Here is a 19133-nt window from a genome sequence, read left to right as displayed (position 1 = left end):
CATTATTTATGTGCAGTTCATCATTTTCTTGGTATTAAAATAAAGTGTGAAACTTCTATTTTTGCTCACTTTAGGGGACCAAAGATGCTACAGCTACAGTTCCTCATTTTGGAAGACATGAAGATACTTATCTTATGGGAAGCTGATAAGATATTCTCTTCTAGACACCCTCCTTTTGTTTCCCAAAGATCCAGGCACATTCAGGAGTTACACTTTTCTCACTGAACATATAAACAAATGCACTCTATGGACTTGCAGCCTTTCAAGAGAAAGAAGTAAAGACTCAGTGCGTTGAAATGTAATTTTTAAAATTTCCAGGATATACGAAAGTATATAATTTTCATGGGAATTATAGGTTACCAAAATGGACTAAAAGAAAGTAGAAAAATCTTAACAGAAAGTGCCCCTCCTCCTGCCCAGCACTCCAGCTCTGCCATCAGACAGACCACCGCACAGAGAGAAAAGTAGCCAGCAGCTGAGGGGATCACACAGGTGAAAGAAAGTGCCCCTCCCCCTGCCCAGTGATCTAGCTCAGCAAATGGCCAGAGTGCCACACAAACAGAAAAGGAGTCTGTTTTGAGCTAGGGAGCTGCAGATTGTGGCAAGCTCAGAATACACAGTGCCTGATCCCACCCAGTGGTGGCAGTTGGAAACTGTGAACAGATAATATCATGAGGGGCCGGCCCAGTGGCACAGCAGTTAAGTGTGCATGTTCCACTTTGGCAGCCCGGGGTTTACCAGTTCGGATCCCGGGTGTGAACATGGCATTGCTTGGCATGCCATGCTGTGGTAAGCGTCCCACATATAACGTGGAGGAAGCTGGGCACAGATGTTAGCTCAGGGCCAGTCTTCCTCAGAATAAAGAGGAGGATTGGCAGCAGTTAGCTCAGGGTTAATCTTCCTAAAAAAAATAAAAGATAATATCACGAGATGGAGACAAAAATCCAGGCCATCAAGCTGTATGAAGATATTAAATCTCAAGAACAGAAGGAAAATGACAAGTACCCAGCAATCAGCCCCAACAGCATGGAAATTCACAACCTAAATGACAGAGAATTCAAAATAACTATCATTAAAAAAATACTCAACGAGTAACTGGAAAATGCAGAAAGGCAGTTCAATGAATTGAGGAACTTCTTCATAAAAGAGATTGAAACTATAAAAAGAACCAATCAGAACTGTGTGGAGATAAAAAACACAATGAATGAGATGAAGAAAAATCTGGATTCCCTAAACAATAGAGCTGATATTATGGAGGATTGAATTACCAACTTAGAGAACAGAAATATAGAAATGTTTCAGATGGAGGAGGAGAGAGAACTGAGATTAAAAAGAAAGGGAGAAATTATCTGAGAAATATCAGACTCAATTAGGAAATGCAGCATAAGGATTATAGGTATTCCAGAGGGATAAGAGAAGGAGAATGGAGCAGAAAGCTTGTTCAAAGAAATAATAGCAGAGAACTTCCCAAACATGAGGAAGGAGTTGGAAATGCAAGTGAAATAAGCCAATATATTTCCTAACTGTATCAGTGTAAAAAGACCTTCTCCAAGGCATATATTAGTAAAGCTGGCAAAAGTCAATGACAAAGAGAAAATATTAAGGGAAGCAAGGCAAAAGAAAGCAACTAACAAAGGAACCCCTAACAGGCTTTCAGTGGATTTCTCAGCAGAAACCTTACAGGCTAGGAGAAAGTGGAATGATATATTCAAAATTTTGAAAAACAAATACTTTAAGCCAAGAATGGTCTATCAATCAAAAATATGCTTTAGATATGACAGAGAAATAAAAAGTTTCCCAGATAAACAAAAGCTAAGGGAGTTCATCACCACATGCCATTCCTACAAGAAATCCTCAGTAAGGCCCTCATAGTGGAAAAATAAAAGGAAAGGGGCTACAAAGCCCTGAGCCAGGAGATAAATAGGTAGGCAATAATCAGGAAAATGCAGCTGTCTATTAGAACAGATTAGTAAACACTTAACTATAACATTAAAGATAAAGGGAAGGAAAACACCAAAATAAATATAATCTTGTCATTTTAACACAAACTCACAACACAAGATGGAAAAAGATATGACAATGATAACCTAAAAGGGGAGGAGGAAAGAGATGGAATTGGTTTAGTCTAATGAAATAAAAGGCTATCAAAAATGCACTAGCTCATCTATAAGATATTTCTATAAACCTAATGGTAATCAGTAAACAAATAATTAAAACAGAGACATAAGGAGAAAATCAAGAAAATCATCATAGAAAACTACTTAACCCAATTGGTAATCCAAAATACATGGGACGAGAAAAAAGGGAAATGCAGAAAATAAGCAATGAGAGGGGAGCATTAAGCCCTCATATATCAATAATCACTCTAAATGTAAATGGATTGAATTCTCCAATCAAAAGACAGAGTGGTAGGATGGATTAAAAAACAAGACCCAACAATATGCTGCCTCCAGGAAACACATCTCAGCCCCAAAGACAAACACAGTCTCAGAGTGAAGCAATGGAAGAAGATATCCCATGCTAATGACAAATAAATGACAGCAGATGTTGCCATACTTGTATCAGACAAAGTAGATATCAAGATAAAACAGGTAAAGAGACACAAAGAGGGGCAGTATATAATGATTAAAGGGACACTCCACCAAGAAGAATTAACATTTATAAATATTTATGCACCCAACACAGGAGTACCAAAGTACATAAAGCAACTGTTAACAAACTTAAAAGGAGATATTACCAACAACACAATAACAGTATGGACCTGAACACTCCTTTTAAATCAATGGATAGATCATCCAGACAAAAATTCAACAAGGAAATAGTGGAATTAAATGAAAAGACCAGATGGACTTTAGAGATATGTATAGAACACTCCATGCAAAAACAGCAGAATACACATTCTTCTCTAGTGCGCATGTAACATTCTCAAGGGTAGACCATATATTGGGAAATAAGGTAAGCCTCAATAAATTTAAGTAGATTGAAATAATATCTAGCATCTTTTCTGACCATAATGCTATGAAACTAGAAATCCACTAGGAGAAAAAAGCTGGGAAAGGGACAAAAATGTGGAAACTAAACAATATGCTACTGAACAACAAATGGATGATTAAAGAAATTAAAGGAGAAATCAAAAAATACTATAGACAAAGGAAAATGAAAATGCATCAGACCAGCTTATACGGGATGCAGCAAAAGTGATCCTAAGATGGAAATTTATAGCAATACAGGCCCATGTTAACAAACAATAAAAATCTCCAATAAGCAACCTTAAACTTCTCCTAACAGAATTAGAAAAAGAAGAACAAATAAAGCCCATACTCAGTGGGTGGAGGGAAAAAAGAAAAAGTAGAGCAGAAACAAATGATATTGAAACAAAAAAGACAGTAGAAAGGATCAATGAATCAAAGAGCTGGTTCTTTGGGAGGATAAACAAAATTGACAAACCTTTAGGAAGACTCCCTAAGGAAAAAAGAGAGAAGTCTCAAATAGATAAAATTAGAAATGAAAAAGGAAAAATTACAATGGCTACCACAGAAATACAAAAGATTATAAAAGAATACTTTGGAAACCTATACGCCTACAAATTGGACAGTTTAGAAGAAATGAATAAATTCTTAGACTCTTACAACTTCCCAAAACTGAATCAAGAAGAAATAGAGAATCTGAATAGACAAATCGCAAGTAGAGAGGTTGAAATAGTAATCAAAAACCTCCCCCAAAATAGAAGCACAGGAACAGATGGCTTCTATGGAGAATTCTACCAAACATTCAAAGAAGATTTATTAACTATCCTCAAACTATTCCAAAAAATTGAGGAAGCCAGAACACTTCCTAACACATTCTATGAGGCCAACATCACCCAGATACCAAAAGAAGACAAGGATAACACAAACAAGGAAAATTACATGCCAATATCACTGATGAGCATAGACGCAAAAATCCTCAACAAAATATTGGCAAACTGAAAACAGCAATACATTAAAAAAATCACACACCATGATCAAGTGGGATTCATACCAGAGACACAGGGATGGATCGACATCTGTAAATCAATCAAGGTGATACACCACATTAACGAAATGAGGAATAAAAACCACACAATAATCTCAACAGACACAGAGAAAGCATTAGACAAGATATAACACCCATTCATGATAAAAAAAACTCTCAATAAAATATATATAGGGGCCGGCCCCATAGCACAGCAGTTAAGGAAACATGTTCAGCTTCAGCAGCCCGGGGTTTGCCTGTTCAGATCCCAGGTGCAGACATGGCACTGCTTGGCAAGCCATGCTGTGGTAGGCTTCCCATGTATCAAGTAGAGGAAGATGGGCATGGATGTTAGCTCAGGGCCAGCCTTCCTCAGCAAAAAGAGGAGGATTGGCAGCAGTTAGCTCAGGGCTAATCTTCCTCAAAAAAAAATGTTTATAGAAGGAGAGTAACTCAACATATTAAAGGCCATATATGACAAACCCACAGCCAACATCATACTCAATGGAGAAAAAATGAAAGCCATCCCTCTGAAAACAGGAACAAGACAAGTGTGGCCACTCTCACCACTCTTCTTCAACATAGTATTGGAGGTTTGGGCCAGAGCAATTAGGCAAGAAAAAGAAATAAAAGGAATCCAAATAGGCAATGAAGAAGTGGAACTCTCACTATTTGCAGATTAGATGATTTTATATGTAGAAAACCCTAAAGAATCCATTGGAAAATTATGATAAATAATCAACAACTACATCAAAGTTGCAGGGTGCAAAGTCACCTTACAAAAATCAGTAGTATTTCTATATTCTGATAATGAACTAACAGAAGAGAACTCAAAGATACAATCCCATTTAGAATTGAATCAAAAGAATAACACGCTAAGGAAGAAATTTAACCAAGGAAGTGAAAGATCTGTTCACTGAATCATAAGCCATTGATGAAAGAAATTGAAGAAGATATATATAAATACAAAGATATTCTATGCTCATGGATTGTAAGAATTAATATTGTAAAATGTACATACTACCCAAGGAGATCTACAGATTCAATGCAATCCCTATCCAAATTCCAATAACATCTTTCACAGAATTAGAAAAAGCAATTGAGAGAAAGAAAAATAAATTCGGAGGCATCATACTTATGATTTCAACCTTTATACTACAAAGCTTTAATAATCAAAACAGTATAGTCTGGCATAAAAACAGACATACAGATAAATGGAACATAATCAAGAGCTCATAAATAAATCCATGCATATACAGGCAATTAATTTACAACAAAGAAGCCAAGAATGTACAATGGGAAAGGGATACTCTCTTCAATAAATGATACTGGAAAAACTAGATAACTAGATGCATAATAATGAAATCAGACCCCTGTCTTACACAGCTCAGAAAAATTATTTGAAATGGATTAAATATTTAAACATAAGACCTGAAACAATAAAACTCCTAGGAGAAAAAGTCATGGAAAATCTCCTCAACATTGGCCTTGTCAATAATTTTTTGGATATGACACCAAAAGCACAAGCAACAAAAGAAAAACTTAATAAATGAAACTACATCAAACTGAAAGCTTCTGCACAGCAAAAGAGACAATCAAAACCTGAGAAGACAACCTACAGAATGGGAGAAATTATTTGCAAATTATGTATCTGATAAGCTGTTAGTATCCAAAACACATAAAGAACTGATAAACTCAATACCAAAAAACACACAATCCGATTTAAAAATGGGCATAGGAACTGAATAGATATTTTTTTAAACAAGGTATTCAAATGGCCAATAGGTACATGAAAATGTGCTCAACATCACTAAGCATGAGAGAAATGCAATTCAAAACCACAGTGAGATATCAGTTCACACCTGTTAGAATGGCTATCATCAAAAAGACAAAAGATAAGTGTTGGTGAGGATGTGGAGGAAAGAAAATCCTTGTGCACTGCTGCTGGAAATATACATTGGTACAACCACTGTGGAAAACAGTAGAGAGGTTCCTCAAAAGATTTAAAATAAGACTACCATATGAACCAGCAATACCATCTCTGGATATATACCAAAAGGAAATGAAATTAAGGTCTTGAAGAAGTATCAGCACTTCTATGTTCATTGCAGCATTATTCACAACATTCAAGATATGAAAGCAATCTCAGTGTCCATCAATGGATGGATGGATAAAGAAGGTGTGGTCAGTCACAAAAAATAGAAAGTCCTGCCATTTGCAACAACACAGATGGACCTTGAGGGCATTATGCTAAGTGAACTAAGTCAAACAAAGACAAATATTCTATGATCTCATATATATATGGAACCTAAAAATCTGATCTCATAGAAACAGAGTAGAATGAATGTAGGTTACCAGGTGTTGGGGATGGGGAGAAGCAAGGAGATGTTGGTTAAACTGTACAAATTCCCAGCTATAAGATGAATAAGTTTTGGATCTAATGTAAAGATGGTGATTATAGTTAACAATATGGTAACAATACTTGAAAGTTTAAAAGAGAGTATGATCTCACTACCAAAAAGAATGAGTAATTATGTGAGGTGATGAAAGTGTTCGCTAACACTAAGATGATAAGCATTTTGCAATTATAAATGTATCAAATCAACACATTATATGCCTTAAACACACTCAATGATATATGTCAATTAAATCTCAGTAAAGCTGGGTTGGGGGAGGAATTACCCATCTCAAACACATAACCTGCATCATGCACTTTTTAATCTGTGTAGGCTAGTTCACAGTACTAAAACAAAATGGAAAAGCAAGTAAATCCAAACCCATCAGCATTCTGCAAACAGTGGAAGTTCATTTTATATAAGATCACATCATTCAATAAATTCAGGTAATCTTAAGTAACTATTATGATTTTGTAGACAGCTTTACTAACATACTTATCTAGATGTATCCAAATTGAGAGTTTCCATTTGAGTAGAGTGTTGGAAAAAAGGAAAAACGTGCATTCCCCAAACATCATCTAAGTCTTGTTTCTCTACATGCAGAGACTTAGAGCAACATCATGAGACTATAATCATTCTGCATATAATTAGAAACTAGACTGGTAGCAAAGGATTTGAGGTGCAGTTTTTTTTGAGATTTTTGACAATCAAAATGAAACTGATTTGTATATACTGTCCTCTGAGCCTTACAAGCAATGAAAACTGGACCCTTTTTCTCTCTCAGGTGCAGTATTTGGCATGTTTTAACAAAGTTCTTATTGAGCTATGGATAAACAGATAGATTTCTTCTACTGCCTCTAAAGAATTTGGATATCAATCAAAATGTGTCTGTCTGTGTATGCGTGAATGTGTGTTTACACATGTGAATGTTTCAGTAACTTCTTAATAACTCCCTTTGAAACTTCATCACCAACAACAGAATCAGGCACTGAATTCCACTTCCTTGTCCAATATTATTCCCTTTGCAATTCTCACATTAAGCCTGAGGCTGAGGGATTTGCACGTAAGATAGGGACACAGAGGAAGTTCTTGAAGATGTGATTCTTTGAATCTGCCCTTTCTTTCCTGAAAGGAGAATAAAGACACTAAGATATTTAGTCTTCCAAGAGGCTCTGCCTTCAGAAACAATATTTTCAAGAATTAACGTCACTAGTGTCACTAGTGTTTTATTCTGGTCTGTACCTGATGACATACAATTTGTAGTTGGAGTTTCAGGATCAAAGGTATTAGGTAAAGATGTTAAGATTTAGCTAAGGTTAAAGTTATCGATAGTGACATTGAGATGTCGTTATTGATTATACAAACTATGTATGAATAGTTTGACTTTGATATTTTCCAGGTATACTAAATGCTTCAGAGCCAAGATGATCTTCTCAGTGACAGAAACAACAAAGGTGGGTGTTAACTATTGGAAGAGAGGTGATATGTTAAGAGGGATTCAGAAATGTGGTCCACTCAGTGTGAGAGAAGGCATCATTCGTTTGCTGTGATCATTTGAGTTGCTTCTTGATGAGATAGTCTCAGACTAAGCTCCACATAAATTGGGTTTCCAGAACCCCTTTCTGAAAAATTCTTATCTTCAGACAGACTTTACCAAATTTTCTTTTCTTTGTTTTGTTTCTCTGAGAAAGATTATCACTGAGCTAACATCTGCTGCCAATCCTCCTCTCTTATGCTGAGGAAGATTGGCCCTGAGCTACTATCTGTGCCCGTCTTTCTCTATTTTTCCTATGTGGGACGCCTGCCACAGCATAGCTTGATGAGCAGTGCATAGGTCCGTGTCCAGGATCCGAACCAGTGAACCTGGGGCCACCAAAGCAGTGCATGCAAACTTAACCACACGGCTATCAGGCGCACCCCAAAATATTCTTGTTATACAAAATGAGACCCTATATACATAAGATTGAAGAGGCAAACAAAACAATGTTTTTTCCATCCTATTTCTATCTTTTCCTTAACTTCAGTCAAACATAGATTCACACTATATTCCATCTGAAAAACAGGAATAACATTAATACTTTCTAAAGGATAGTGGTGAAAATTCAATGTCAACATTTCATAACTCTTCACACACAGTAAACACTCAAAAAATAGCAGCTTTTATTACTGATAGAAATCATTATATCTCTTAGCATAGTTCCTATCCCAACCAAATCAATCTCTACTTTTCTCTTGACATTTTACATTTTATCATGCATTATGTTCATCAATTTATACAAATCATTCACTTTCGCTAAGCTGCAAACACTTTGACAATGTGGTCCCATTTGTTCATATACATTTGAACATTGCAATAAATGTTGACTTGCTAAGTATAAGGTGGAATAAGTAATAATTATAAAATTTCCTAAGAATGACCAATAACAGCTTATAAAAAATAGGTATTATTCTAAACATATCTACATCTCTCCCTCCTGTGTGAACCCTCCACTCTCTTAGCTTTGATCCACACAGAGAAAGAGGCAGAAGAGAGTGTGGTTGATAGAGTATGGATGACCTTTCAAAAGTGGGTCACTATCTTTATTCTCTCCCCCACACTCAAGCAAGGATCACAACAGTTACGTGAGATGAATAAGTTCTAGAGAATTGCTGTGCAGCACTGTGGCTATACTGTATTGGCACCCAAAAATTTGTTAAGAGGGCAGCTCTCATGTTTAAGTGTTATCACAATAAAAGAAATTAAAGATATTCTTTGATATTTGTATTTATATATTGTTTCAATGTGTTTCTTAAAAATAAATTTTAAATATTTAAAAATAATTAATAAAAATTCTGATTCGTATAAGGTAATGACAAAGAAAAGCTACATATATGGAATAACAGGTGGCAATTTTAAGAAATTCAACATAAAACAGCCAACAGTAAGGAAACTGACTCATGCCACAGCAACATTGCAGTAAGAAACAGAATGATACTCTTTTTTTCTTTTTAGCAAGACAAGACCCTGTGGAAGTCAACAGAAAGTTCGCTAATATGAATATTAAACTTTCATACTATGAGTCTACAGTGGCTGGAACCACATTGTACTTATCTTTCTGTTTATGATTCAGACATTTTGGACATTCGATATATTTGGAGGGAAGAAAACAATAGCAAAATTTGAAAACTAAAATAAATTAAATAAAATGTTATGTAAACATCACTGCTGAGCATAAAGTTTGTTCTTTTCAAAAATAGTTTTATAAGAACAGAATTATTGAATGACTTTACATGGGATAATTTGATTTGATCACCAAACTGACTGCAATCTTAAAAATTTAGACAAAACAACAAATCACAAACAGCGCAACCACGCGAGGAACATTCTGAATTGTATTCTTAGTGCTTGAGAAGAAAACAAAATAAATAGCCAAGTCTTTTCAAATGAAGAAGCTTGAAACAAGAGAGAGAGAAAGAAGTTGACTCAATGGAGCTAAAAAACTGCACGAGGGTCAAAGAATTTATTTTCCTTGGCCTAACCCAGAATCAAGAACTGAACTGGGTCTTATTTCTTTTCCTACTTTTTGTGTATGTGACAACTCTGGTTGGAAACTTTCTCATCATGGTCACTGTGACTTTTGAATCTCGCCTTCACAACCCCATGTATTTTATGCTCCGTAATTTGTCTATTGCCGACATCTGCTTTTCCTCCATCACAGCTCCCAAGGTTCTGGTGGACCTTCTGTCACAGAGAAAGACCATCTCCTTCAATGGCTGCTTTACTCAGATGTTTTTCTTCCACCTCATTGGAGGGGTGGATGCATGTTCATTGTCAGTGGTGGCATTAGATCGCTATGTGGCCATCTCCAAGCCCCTGCACTACGTGACCATCATGAGTAGAGGCCGTTGCATTGGGTTAATAGTGGCCTCGTGGGTGGGGGGCTTTGTCCACTCCATCGTACAGATTGCCCTTTTGCTGCCCCTCCCCTTCTGTGGACCCAATGTTCTTGACACTTTCTACTGTGATGTCCCACAGGTCCTCAAACTCGTCTGTACTGACATTTTTATGCTTGAGCTGCTGATGATTTCCAATAATGGACTGGTCACTACACTGTGGTTTATCTTCCTGTTTGTGTCCTACACAGTCATCCTAATGATGTTGAGGTCTCAGGCAGGGGAGGGCAGGAGGAAAGCCATCTCCACCTGCACCTCACACATCACTGTGGTGACCCTGCACTTTGTGCCCTGCATCTATGTCTATGCCCGGCCCTTCACTGCCCTCCCCACCGATAAGCCCATCTCCGTCACCTTTACTGTCATCTCCCCTCTGCTGAACCCCTTAATCTATACTCTGAGGAACCAGGAGATGAAGTCAGCCATGAGGAGACTGAAGAGAAGATTTCTGCCTTCTGACAAGGTATAGGCTGGTCTCTCACTCCTTCTCATCACCTTTGAATATGTTTGTCCATCAAATAAAATGTATTGACTAAAGGATTTCTAAATAGTTTTTATATTTCTACTAAGATACACATTATTTTCAAAGATTCTGGATCAGGCTGCAATAACAATGTAAAAAGATGGGTTTAATGTTCTAAAACGAAGTAGAGAAATCAAATTGTTAGCTGGAGAGGTGTTCATTGCTTTTGCAATAGGGCCTTGCAAGAAATAAAGGAATCAGAATTGAAATAAACTCAGACAATTTTATCATATTGCAATTATTGTGGGTTTTTTCCCCAGCTCCTTTGTGATGTAATTGACAGATAAAAAAGGCATATGGTGAAGATGTACAACTTGAAATTTTGATATACATATAGATTGTGAAATGAACATTGAGGGAAAATGGGTTAAGGTGGGATATCTCTCTGCTATTTCTTACAACTGCATGGGAATCTCCAGTTGTCTAAATAAAAATATCAATAAGAAAAAGTAAAATATATATATGCTGAGACATTCCAAGTACATAACTTGTTCCCAGGAAGGGAGCTGAGACACATATTAGAAAATAATACAGGGGGCCGGCCCCTTGGCTGGGTGGTTAAGTTCATGCATTCCACTTTAGTGGCCCAGGGTTTTGCCATTGAGGATCCCAGGCATGGACCTAACACCACTCATCAAGCCATGCTGAGGTAGTGTCCCACATAGCAGAGCCAGAAAGACCTGCAACTAGAATATACAACTATGTCCTGGGGTGCTTTGGGGAGAAGAAGAAAAAGAGAGAGAAGATTGGCAACAGATGTTAGCTCAGGTGCCAATCTTTAAAATAAAAAAAAGAAAGAGAGAAAGAAAATAATACAGATGGGGCATTGGATTCTATATGGTCTTTCATAAAGTAATCAAATCTTAAGGAAGTAAACACATTCAAATTAAGTTCCTCCTCTGATTCTATTATGTGATAAACTAAATAACTATTATCTGAAGATTTTTCCATCCAAAGCCCACAATCCAGTGATTGAGAGCAGGTGTCTTGAAGTTAGCACAGCTTGATTTAGAATACAGACCTCAAAAATTATGAGTTCTGTGACCTTGTGCAGGGTCCTTACCCTGACCTTCCTCTGAACCCCACCTTCCTGCTTGCCACCTCCACCACTTTCCCTCAGTGCCCTGGGCTTAGCTTGGGCACAGAACTCATGACTTTGTTTCCAATTCCCTGTCCTCCTTCTTCCTATCTCCCCCAGTAGAATTATGCTTTTATTGTATCCCCAGCATCTATCACAGCAAGCAAAACATAGAAAACACTCATAAAAATTGTTGAATTACAAAACTCAATGAATGAATATCGTCTCTAACTCCTTTCTGCTCCTCAAGTCATTGGAGAATATGGTTAAGAAAACAATTGCTTCATGGTTATTATTCTCTCTTAATATGATGCCCTAAAAAATGACAGAAACCTATGAAGCTACATCAGACTATGCATATACATTCAAAAAAGTTGGCTTGAGGTGGAAAACATTATTCAATATATAAGCTTGGCTTTTATTGTTTACTTTTTATGCTATTTACAGCTGCTGGGAGTTGTGCTTTTTCCTCTCATGTCTGGAGGTAGATCCCAGATGTTAAAATCTTTGAAACTAGAAACATGTTCATGTCTCAGTCCAAATCTCAGTCCAAAAATCAGACATGCAAAGGCCATGAGATGCTGATCTTCCCAGAGATCCAAGAAACAGCAAGGAGGCCTTTGTAAGTGGATGAGAAGAGGAGAGGTGTAGTACTAAAGGTAAGAGATATTATGGGGCCATAGGATGACCATCTTTAGATGATTGTGAGGATTTTGACTTTCACATTAAACAAGATTGGATACATTTGGAGGGCTTGAAAGAGCAGAATAGTGATGCATGCTTTAACAGAATTGCAGGAGCTACTGTTATTAATAGACTGAAGAGGAGTGAGGACAAAAACAAGATGAGGCAATAATCTCATGAAAGAAATAATGAAGACATGATTTAGGGTAGTAATTGTGGAGATGGTGAGTATTTTGAAAAACTTTGAAGGTCAAGCAAGTGGGATTTGCAGATGGATCCAGTGTGGATATTCCGGTTGCGTGTGTATCCTGTGAGAACTGCATCACCCACTTTGTTCACCAGCTCTTTGGGAGCTCCCTCACTCTTGACTAAACAACCTCTTCAGGTCCAAGTGCTGCTTCCAAAGCTTTGTGTCAAACTTCAGGAATCACCCTACGTGCATGAAACTGCCTAAGGAAGTTGCTCAGAATCCTTAAGAATGGACATTTATTTCCCAGTACAAAAACCTCTAAAAGGAAATGTCAGGAGTAATGTCGAATTCTGGCTAAACTGACCTAATAAAATTCTTGCCAAAGTCAGGTCAGGGTGATTAGACATCACTGGGGGGATGGTGGAGGATGAGGAACCTGAACAGAGGGTGATAGGCTATGGAGGATGGGGGATTTTGGCTAAACTGATGAAGCAGGATTTTTGTTAAAATTGGACAATGCAGAGACAAGGATGGGGTTCCAAAAGTCAAAGCCTAGTTGAAAAGTTCAGGGGAGCCTGAATATAGTCAAGGAGAAAATCTTTGTCACCATTAGAAAATTTTAGACACTAGACAAAAAGTGTGTTACTAAGCATATGTGCCTGAATCACAATCACTCCCACTGAAACCACCTCACTATCAGAAGAATTTTTCCACAATCACATCCAACTATAGTCCCTGTGATAATTCTCACTCCAATCCTGGGATCAAGGAATTGGCAAATATGGTGTAGCACTGTCAGACTTTGTGAACAAACCAAGAAAATATTATCTTATGTCTGCCATTTCCCACATAAAGATAAAAGGGAAGCCACTGAAATCACTGGCTTTGAGAGGGGTATTTAACAGAATTTTACGAAGTTGAATGATTCCCAAGATACATGTGAACATTGTTTAAGATGTTGGAAGAGAAGGTTGGAGACCTTAGGTAAGAAATATAACTCTACATGGGTGTGAATGCCTGTGGGGTCTCAGTGTCTATGCATAAGTGTGAGAAAAGAAGAGTGAGAATAATTGAACTCTAGATGTAATTGTTAATATTCATAAATACATTCTGTCTAAAAACAATGTGATAAGTACACAAAGTGCTACATTCCAGGGTGAAACTTCAGTGACAGAAAGCACAGCTAAGAAAGATGAACAAAGAGGATATTGTGAAATGAGAGTCATAGAAATGAGTTCACTTTGGAATTGACGAGAAAGCAACTCTTTCTCTGGAATCCCTTGAATTACACAAAGAAGAGATTTTTCTCAGGCTTATTTCCTGTAGATGGATCTCCTCAGACTGAATTCTACACACATATGTCTTATGTTAAATTAAAACTAGAGAGAAAATAAAATATGTCAAACCTTCAAAAAAACTTGAAAGAATAGTGCAATGAACATCTACATACCTTTCCCTAGATTTACCAAAAAATAAAAATTTATAGCAATGATTTTCCTTCCTATGTCTTTCCATGCCTTCATATTTGTATCCTTTCTTTGCAGCCAAACTTCTGACTCGTGAGCAACTTTTATATATTCAAGTGGTCCCCTAAAGCCAGATCTCCCATTCTGTCCACTCCCACATGCCCCAAACATAAGTGTCACCTCCTCCATGCAGGGTTCTCTGAGCCTTTTGGTGAGTTGTCTGTTTCTCACACATGGCTCATCTGTCTTTACACAGTCTCCATCTCTCCCATATTACTATTAGATTTCAGTTGTTTTTCCACTGGTTTGGATTATATTCTTTTGTCTTGTATAACATAGAACACTGTCAATTTTCTATAAATATTTACTAAATAATTAGATGGATTTAAAAAATAGCAGAAACGTGAAACAGAAGGTATAAGATGTTGTCTGAATTACCAAAGGTAGCTTGTGAACATGGGACCCATTCCTTTCTGACAAAGAAGCCTGACCTGGTGTCTGAGGTACCATCTACCATCTACCATTCTGTGTAGATCATAGTCTATTATTTACATGGCATCCCTCTGGAAGGTTTTCATAACTAGGATGGACCTCCTCAATATCTCCAGTAACTATATTGAATTGATGTTTTCTGGTGATCGTTTCCTCTCTTTAAACTAGTCAGAATTGATGACTCACCTACCATTACGTCAACACACTCCATTTCTTGATGAACCTCCAGTGTTAATGCTACTCAACATAGTACTAATCATAACAGATAACCAGCAATGTGTGCTGAGACTCTGCATATGTTAATTCACCTAATCCTCATATAACTTCCCTGTGTGGTGGGTATTATTAAAACCCCCATTGTATAGATGAAGAAGTAGAGACTCCGTGAGGTCTCTCACTTACCCACACACAGTGACAAAACCAGGACTTGACCCCAGATGGCTCTCACTGCAGAGAACGACACTCAACTTCTCTGGTCTGCTAAGATGATGTCAGATAATAAGCCCAACCAAGCAAGCATTCTCTTTACTACCATACACTGTCACCACCCTCTTGGCCACTCTCATTGACACTGAAAGAAAAACACTTCAGATTTCTCCCAAGACAGTATGTTCTGATGAAGCTGTTTTAGAATACATGTTCTATGAAATGAAAGGCTCCCATAATAGATTGTCAGTACATTTAAAGAAGCTGCGTGTCTGTGACACTTACTAACCTGGAGTTTTTCTTTAAGGTAAGATAAGTATAAGCACTCGTCATTGGTTAGACAACACTCTAAGTATTCTTGCTTTTGCCTAGATTAATTCATTTAGTCTTTACAAAAGTCACATGAAGGAGATGTTATTGTTTCCAAATACTGATGCAGAGCCTGAGGCCAAAGGGGTAAATTAACTTCTCCCGTAGCACAACCAGTCAGTGCCCAGCTAGGAGCTGAACAGGCTGTGTGATGCCGGAGGCTCCCAAGTTTCTCCCTTATGCTATGATACCTCTTGGTAGCTTTTTAAATTTTCCATATTAAGTAGACTTGGGGGACAAAATTGCATTCAGACAAAAGAAAACTTGAAAGGAATGTGTACGAGGTGAAAATAAATATCTTCATTTGAACTGGGAAACACACCCAAAAAATGGGAGAAATGATTTTCACCTTCTATTTCTGATTATGGCAAGAAAAGGGAGATAGACTGCAAAGAAAGAAATTAAAATCCATTTCAAAGATTCAAGAAAAAGAAAGGCATTCAAAAGCAATAAGATTATATGTTAAGTATACACTTAACATTTTAAAAAACTGACAATATGTTTTCAAAACTGGTTGTGCTGTTGTACATTCCCACCAGAATTCCATTCCTCTACATTTTTCTTGACTCTTGATATATGTCTTTTTTATTTTAGCCATTCTAATTGATGTGTACTTTTATCTCACTATGGTTTTAATTTACATTTCCCCAGTGAGAAATGATGTTGAGTATCTTTTCTTGTACTTACATGCTATCTCTGTATCTTCTAGTTGAGATGTCTGTTGAAACCTTTTCTTCATTTTTTAAAATTCATTTGTTTTCTTTCTTATTGAATTTTAAGACTTGCATCCATTGTACTCCTAGGTACTTACCCAAGAGAAATGAAAACTTATGTCCACACGAAGACCTGTATATGAATATTCATAGCAGCTTTACGTGTAATAGTCAAAAACCAAAAACAACCCCAAATGTCCATCAGCATGTGAAAGAATAACAAAATGTGGCACACCCATACAATAAAAAAGAACAAAATATTGGTAGACCCAAAAGTATGGATGAATTCTATGAGTGAAACAAGCCAGACAAAAAAGGAGAACACATTGTAGGATTCCATTTGTAGAAAATGCAAATGAATGGATAGTGATAGAAAGAAGATCAGTGGTTGCCTGTAGAAGGATGGGAAGAGTGGACATATTACAAAGGGCCACAAGGACACTTTTGGGATGACACAAATGTTAACTATCTTAAATATAGTGATGATGTCATGGGTATACGCTTATATCAAAACATATCAAAGTGTATACTTCAAATACTTGAGTCTATTGAATGTCAATGATAGCACAATAAAAAAATAACTTTTAAAAATAAATTTGAATAATGAGCAGAAGAGAAGCTCTAAGTTATCACTTTTCTTTTCATAGCTGAAAAGCTCTTCAACACCCGGGTGGTTTGATACCTAAAGTAGTTTAAGGTAAAGACAGAAACAAAGTAATCCCCTTAAGGAAGAATAGAGCAACAGAGAAGAATTCTTAGGGCTTTAAAATTTTCTAATTTTTCATAGCATTATATCTGAGTTTTAAAAAGGGAAGAGTGCTTCTGTTGAATTCAGTCCAAAGACAACCATTTTGCAAATAGGAGCTCTTAAACTATTTAAATGGAGATTTCAGTCTGGAAAAAAAACCCGACGCTCTTGTGGAACCTCAAAGAACCCCAGTCATACCAAATAGGCACTTTCTTATCCACACACCAAACTGCATCCATTTTTATATCCCTCCTTCCACAATAGTCCATCTCTGAATATTTAACATCCACTTGTTCATCTTGGATACTTAGAACGTATATGCTGAGAAAATTATTTTTATGCATTTTCTAAAATACTTATAATTTACAGAAGAAATAATGATTAAATGCATGCTCGTGTAGGGGATGTCATTTTGGACACATCAACTATAATCTCGGAACAACTCTTCATGTGCTGATAACACCTCGCCGGTATTCAGACCTAACACCTGACTCTGTAAACCTGAATATATTAAGGGAGGGTAAACCCTTTCTGAAATAACACTTTTAATTTTTTTCCAAGCTACATAAAGAAGAAATGTGATTCAATGGAGTTGGGAAATGGCTCTAGGTTAAAAAATATATATTTCTAGGACTTAGTCCAAAGACCTGAGCTTGGTATTATTTCTCTTTTTATGTTTTGTGTACCATACAACTTTGCTGGGAAACTTCCTCAACACAGCTACTGTGACTGGTGAGTCTTTCCTTCACACCCCCATGTATTTGCTTCTCCACAATCTAACCATTCTTTACATCTTCTTCACCTCCATCACTGCTCTAAAGGTCCTAGTAAATCAGCTATCAAACATAAAGACAATATCCTATACACACAGCATGAGACAGTTGTTTTTCTTCCACCTCCTCAGTGGAGCAGACATTTTTTCTTTGTCAGTGATGGTGTTTGACCACCACATAGCCATCTCCCATCTCCTGCACTATGTGACCACCATGAGTAGGGGGTGATGCACTGCCCTTATTGTGGCATCCTGGGTGAAGAGTTTTATACATTCCATCATGCAGATTTCCCTGTTGCTGCCTCTACTTTTCTGTGGACCCAAACTTCCTGACACTTTTTACTGCAATGTCCCCAGGTCCTCAAACTCATCTGTACAGACACCTTTGCACTTGAGCTCCTGATGATTTCCAACAATGGCTTAGTCACTACCCTGGGATTTGTCTACCTGCTTGTGTCCTACACAGTCATCCTAATGATACTCATGTCTTATGCAGGGGAGGGCAGGAGGAAAGCCTTATTCACCTGCGCCTCACACATCACTGTGGTAACACTGTATTTTGTGCCCTGCATCTATGTCTATTCCTGGCCCTTCACGGCCCTCCCACAGATAAGGCCATCTCTGTTAAGTTCACTGGCATTTCCTCTCTGCTGGACCCCTTGATCTACACACTGAGGAACCAGGAAATGGAGTCAGCAATGAAGAGACTGAAGAGAAGACTCAAGCCTTCTGTGAAAGAATAGGAGTCTCCAACCTCTTCATCACCAAGGACTCCTTTCATTATTCTTCACATAGAGTCATACTTATATACTCAAATTTATTGTCAATAAGCCAAATACTCTTACTAGGTAATGATTTATTTTTCTAGTTAATAGGTAGCTGGTAACTCAAGCTTCTGGTAAGCATGAAGTAACTAGCGTTATAGGATTGAACTGATGGATGTATTTCCATTTAAAGAGCAAAGGAACAATGTGTCAATGATGACAACAATACGGCAAGTGAAGATAATGATTGAATTCAATTCTTTTTTTCAAGAGGTAAGTAAATAGAAACCTAGAAATAGAATGATTTGCTCAAGATTTCATATCAACTTAATTACAGAGATAACTCTTCAGATACCCAATTGATTGCTCTTCTACCATTTGAATGTAACTTTTTACATTACTGGGCCTGTCTATGCCAAACTGCAATCCAGTTCTAGAAAGATCTCGTGATCAGTGCATCTGAAGTACACATATATAGGGACACATTTCCCATCACAGTTTAAGACATTTTTTCTGCTTAAACTCCAAAAGAGTTTGTGACCTTGAGGACCTCAAAGGTACATAATAGTTATCCATCTGGATTCCT

At 37.2% G+C, this 19133-nt stretch overlaps 1 protein-coding gene across 1 annotated transcript; it reads left to right on the top strand.

The window, feature by feature from the left end:
* The first annotated feature begins 9696 nt into the window (after positions 1-9696).
* On the top strand, positions 9697-11057 carry LOC139040473 (olfactory receptor 4D10-like). The gene has a single exon (XM_070487244.1). The coding sequence runs from the start codon at positions 9856-9858 to the stop codon at positions 10789-10791; it is 936 nt and encodes a 311-aa protein (XP_070343345.1). The 5' UTR covers positions 9697-9855; the 3' UTR covers positions 10792-11057.
* The last annotated feature ends 8076 nt before the right edge of the window (positions 11058-19133 follow it).

Source organism: Equus asinus, chromosome 17, assembly GCF_041296235.1.
Source record: "Equus asinus isolate D_3611 breed Donkey chromosome 17, EquAss-T2T_v2, whole genome shotgun sequence".
NCBI lineage: Eukaryota > Metazoa > Chordata > Mammalia > Perissodactyla > Equidae > Equus > Equus asinus.
Note: the sequence above shows the minus strand (reverse complement) of the source record. Positions and strands in the feature narration are given on the sequence as shown.

What these genes read in the sequence shown, in the direction of transcription:
- LOC139040473 (XM_070487244.1), top strand. Translation starts at nt 9,856, where the DNA reads ATGGAGCTAAAAAACTGCACGAGGGTCAAAGAATTTATTTTCCTTGGC.